The sequence below is a fragment of the Buceros rhinoceros genome, unplaced genomic scaffold (assembly GCF_000710305.1).
Source record: "Buceros rhinoceros silvestris isolate BGI_N320 unplaced genomic scaffold, ASM71030v1 scaffold9142, whole genome shotgun sequence".
Lineage (NCBI taxonomy): Eukaryota > Metazoa > Chordata > Aves > Bucerotiformes > Bucerotidae > Buceros > Buceros rhinoceros.
Genome location: NW_010400680.1, coordinates 24,774 through 30,303, shown reverse-complemented (window position 1 = coordinate 30,303; position 5,530 = coordinate 24,774). Strand labels below are relative to the sequence as shown.

Genomic DNA, 5,530 nt, shown 5'->3' with positions numbered 1-5,530 from the left:
TCCTGCTGGTACAGCTGATCATCTTATATCTGAACCATGTGTGTCTGCTACTAAAAAAAAGGTGTCTCTACTGACATCATTCTGTAACAGTTATGTGTCCAGCAGGAGCCAGGCATTGTCAGTCCTCTACAGGCGAGACAGACACCATTGATTAAAAGATTAAGGAAGGTGACTTCCAAGTTCTAGTGTTAAGCTTTACCAAGACTTTTGTTTCAGAACAGCTCTCAAAAGACCACCAAAAAAAAAAAGGGACAAGCACTGAACAGACACAAGTTTTAGGCATTTGCCACATTGTGCAAAGAGGCAAGTCATATTTTAAAGATGGTTTTCACATCCATGTGTGTTTAATTCAGGAAGCTTTATGACAAACTAATTGCTTGTGGGAGGAAAACCAGAAATGAAATCTAAAGCAAAGAAATGACGCTGACACAGAATTATCACGTGCTCTTATGTTCTTTTCCATCGTCTAGGAAACCACCTTCCTATCACCACAAAAACGTATTTTCCCATTCTAGCAATTTTTAGCATTTCATCACAGAAATTATAGAGCCTATATTAGTGGGATACATGGGCTATTGCTAGCACAAAGACGGTTATCAAAATCACCACATCAGGAGAGTGGAAACAAATATCAATGCATAGCTCAAAAGGGAAATTATTGGACAGACTTAACACAAAATAGCAGAAGCTGCTGTGGTATAAGCATTCTCTAGAAGTGTGCATTCTAGACCTAATAAGACAGATTAAATTATTAAATGCAAGAAATTAAACTGCAATAGGCAACAGTAACCAAAACTATTTCTAAGCAAAATAATCAAGTGAGATACTCGACAGGTTAGGCATCTGCTTCTGCACCCCCACAGAACACTCCACAGTGCTTAGTCATTAACGCTTAATCATGCAATGCTCAGCTCAGCCAGATGTTACACAGAGCTTCACGCCACCCAGGAGGAACCTTACTTGATTGGAGCAGTTGCTCCCTCGGGTCCTTCCAGTTCTGACAAAGGAACCAGATCCCACTTAAAGTGCAGGCCCCAGTTAAACCCTCCACGCACAACTGGGGAAGAGCTGTAGGTAAGCGTGTCAGCACTGATTATGTCAATCACAGGGCACACCACAGTCCTGTGATCTTCTCTGATGGGAGTCAGCAGAGGTTGTAACCACATCTCGTTCACCTCGCAGTGACTGTCCAGGAATACCAGCACTTCTCCTACAGAGGCCAAAGCACACAAAACACAAAGATCCATGGTAACACGAAACACACAAAGGCATATGCAGTTATCTCAGCAGCAGTATCACCGCCCCGTAAAACAGAGGAGAAGCACTGACAAACCAGAGACTCCACGGGGATTAGTTCAGTCACGAAGGCAGAAGGTAGATCTTGACTACTCACACTGAGCTATGAATCGCTTACAAGGAGGTCAGTATTTGCAATTCTTCGACAGGGTTTTATAGACCTCGAGTTTTCTACCCAGATTTAGCAGAGTCAGAAGGTGCATTTGTACTACTACAGAGCACTTCCCATGGCTGAGTTTGACTACCCAGACAAAGAAAGATGACAGATATTGGGCTGGATGAATTACCCCATAACAATGCTAGTTTTGTCCACTGACTGTTATCACCTTGGACTTGCTGCTTGCCACACTTCAGCATCCATCCAGTTACTGCTGCAGCTAAGGTCTGTGGATTTTAAACCAAGTCATTCTGATGAACTGATCTGCATTCATCTATGTCACAGGCCACAACATTTCAATTCCTGAGTATAAAGGAACATAGAGCATCTCCCCATCTCATCAGTTCTAGAGTGATTATGGATTCATACGAGTTTAAAAGGAGAGCGAGTGCCCTAAAAGAGCATAGCCAAATCCACCAGTATTACACCAAGCAACACTTCAGTCCCGTCAGTTTACATGGGGGTTATCTGCCATGGTCAGAGAGGGCAGTGTGATCCATGAGAGACCTTCAGGTTGGTCTCAAAAGTCTTTGGCTTCTTTAACACAACATAAAATTTATGTAACACAAGAATAACATGGAAGAGATTGGAAAGAACTTTAAAGAAAACAACTTTGAGATATAAGAATATAACAAGTCATCCGTTAATGACAGTATTAAACTAAGGAGAACAAAAAAAAACCAGAAAAAAAGACTCTAGCAGTTCAGAAGAGCAATGAAATTAATTAAAATTGCACTAACTCAAATGAATCCTAGCACAGCTTCGAAAGTGCAAACCATCTTCTCTCTGGATCATGTCATTACAATGCTAATGAGGAAACACCAATTAAGATCTGCCACTCACATCTGCCACTCAAAATCATTTGAGAAAGTAGCACATACTTTTTCATGTGCTAAAGAATTTAACTGGAAACATATTACAGTAAAAGGCACTATGTAAAGCACCAAATATTGTTTATCCCAATTAACACTCACTGCACAACAGAAAAACTTGTATGACAATTAGACTGGTGAATTAGAAACCAGATTAGAGTGTACCTTAATAAGGAAACAGTTTGCCACTTTAGAGAGAGAGCTTTCACATGAAACATGGAGAAAATACTCTGTAACCACAATGTCTAGCACAGATAGAGATGCTTGGGGCAGGAATGGGGAAAATTCTACGTTGCTTCACTAAGTTTTGTCAAATCCTGGTTTTGTTTTACAATTTCACCAACATGCTAAAAAATTAACTTATTTTATCAAAAGTAAACTTCCACAGGAAGAAAAAACCCAAATAAACAGCTCAGACAAGTTTTAAAAGAGACGCAAATTTGGTTCCAAATTTGCGAAATCACTGTTTGGGTGACTTGAAGAAACATCTCCCCTCTCTTACACAGCATAGACTTCATAAAGTTAATTTCAAACAAAAAAAATAGTCAATTTATTATATCTATTCTGTATTTATCGTATCTACTCCACATATCAGCAAGTTCCAAGTCCTCCTTGCTTTCTTCTCATTGAGTAACAGAAAAACCTCAGGTGAGGACCAATTCAGTAAAGCTATAAGGAAATACTGGAGAAATCTTTATAAAGATCATGGTCAACTGCATGAGGTAAACATTTAAATACACAGGTAACATTAGTTAAGGTCTCCAGTTATGATTGTACAGGTATCAGTGAAGACACGTCCTGTAGCTGTTGCAAAGGTTAACGTAAGAGCCAAAGATCAATGCAATTAATGCATTTTCAGAGTCACTGATACTCTGAAACAATTGCTGAAGTGTCTCTCACTCAGGTAGCATTACCCCAAATCTTTCTTGCCCTGCACTAAGCTGTGTAGCTTAGAACACAGCATGACATGCAGAGCCCCTACCGTGGGCTAAAGCAATCGCAGGTCTAACATTCAACATTCTGTGGATTTTAAACCAAGCCATTCTGATGAATCAAACAGAGCTGCTCTGCAGAAAGAGAAGTCACCCAATTAACATACGGTCAAAGTATGCAAGGAAAGGAGAAAGCGTACCTGTGGCATGAGAGGCTCCAATCATCCTTCCTCGAATCAAGCCTTCCCGCTTCTCATTTCTTACCAATTTTGTAGTTTTTGGAAGCTGAGTTCTAACATATTCATCCAAGTCTTTCTTCAAGTCAGCTGAGTAAAAGAAAACACCAGTTCAGTAACAGGATGGAAATTGTGAAAGCTTTAAGTCCCAAAATACTCAACTCAAAAAGGGGCAAAAACTTGATCAAAAACCTACCGCAATGCAGCACAGCTTCAAACCAGGAGTATCAAAAGAACAGTCATCCCAATTTCGTGTTTGTTTTTGTTGTTGTTCTTCTATTCACACATTTTCCTATTAACTGCTTCACTTTTTCCTGCTCTGTTGTGGAAACGCACATGGACAAAGCAGACACCCTGCACTGAAGAGGGTGATGGACCATATGACTGGGTCTTCCACAGGGCACATTCCCGCTGCTAAGCACTTCCCTGTATTTTCCCAATTAACTTTTTATGCACTACCATCTCAGGTTTTATTCTTAGTCTTGGTTTTCTGAATATGGATTGGATTCTGAAATTGGATTGTTGTCTTTTTGCTCTGTTTGCAGAGCCTTTGGTACAATATGACTCAAGTTAACTGGAACTACTAAATTCTATGCTAAAAGGAATTACTGCTGCTAAAAAAAACCCCAAACAATAAAAGGCATTGTACAAAGAAATAGCATTTCCAAATAATTCTGATGGTGACTCATTTGCAACGGCTATGAAAGGCCTTTCACATAGGCAAGTGATTTTAATTACTATGTTCTATACACTAAAACAAATGCTGACACTTTCAAAAGAACATGAAGACACCTTTCATTATCTGTACCTGTTTAGCTGACACAACAGCAGATAGAAAGTACGACTCATTCATAGGTGGCTTTTCTAAAATCCAAAAGGATCAAAGACACTGCTGGCAAGCATGTGCTTTTGAAGGAGAGCAAAGTTCACTGAATTCTATAGGAACTACTGTAACTAACTAACATCGATGGGATTTTAAGAATAACGTCTTTTCTCACGCAAAGACAGTGGTTTCTAACATTAAAGCAGGACCACTAAAAAGAAGGTGGACACATGAAGGCTGAAGTAATAGAAAAAAATAAGTCAATAAGCTTATGGAGTAGTAAAGAGGAATATAAAATGAAGAAATACAAGAAGACAGCTGAGACTTCATAGAGAACCTTGGTATAAAGAGGCAGACAGCCTTTCAACAGAGGACATGCTGGAATAAATACTACTGTTCTGATGAATGTCAGTTCAAACATTAAAGTTACTGTTAACAAGATCAAATGCCAAAGGAATACATGTGGAAGTGTGGAAGCCAGTGTGGAAGCAACCTTTAGGATGTACAAGAACTTTCAGGCAGGAAGACTGAAAAGAAGGAACTCCACACGTTAAGATCTCAGCCTTTGCACCTGCAACGTGGCATCACAGATCAAAACAAGAAGGTACCACACAGCAAATACAGTGCTAGAGACAAAAATACTCTGGGACAAAGAGAAGTCTCTGAAGAGATGCAGACAGGATTCATTTGGGTCACAGGAATTCTCTCCCCTGGTCTTGAACGTGACATCATATGCCAGAGTCAATAGGAAAGTTCTCTTTTTTGAGAAAGTCTCCTAGAAAGTTCATGAAATAAAGTCATCTCTAGGGTGCTACTCAAATAAGATACCCAAATAAAGTTGGGCAGAAGGATTTCTAAACCTAAAATAACTAATGCTTGAACCATTCTTCATCTGATGTGTCACATCAAGGGAAAGACAGTGCACAACTGCAAAAAACGAAGGGCTAGCACAAAGCTATCAAACTCAGCACTTAGGACAGATAAGGCTGCATGAAAGGAGACACAACACAAGCAGAAAAAGTTTTACATGTGTGAACTTCTGAAAACAGCAGAAAGAAAGAAAAAAAGGTTATGTCCATACTGACAGCTAAACCAGACCCACAACACAGCCTCAGCAACAGAATGTAAGAGCCAGTAGTATCTAAGGGCTACCAGGCTCTCAGAGCACAGTTACGACACAGATAACCTGCTGGAAACTGTGCCCAGACACTACC

At 39.8% G+C, this 5,530-nt stretch overlaps 1 protein-coding gene across 1 annotated transcript in view; it reads right to left on the bottom strand.

Annotated features, from left to right (window-relative positions):
- Positions 1-5,530, bottom strand: part of GALNT11 (polypeptide N-acetylgalactosaminyltransferase 11) — a 37,613-nt gene that overhangs the window by 23,461 nt on the left and 8,622 nt on the right. Inside the window, exons 4-5 of the mRNA XM_010131967.1 lie at positions 3,458-3,583; positions 961-1,210 (exon numbers count right to left, since the gene is read on the bottom strand). Of these exons, the coding sequence (XP_010130269.1) occupies positions 961-1,210; positions 3,458-3,583 (376 nt within the window). The remainder of the gene's footprint in view (positions 1-960; positions 1,211-3,457; positions 3,584-5,530) is intronic.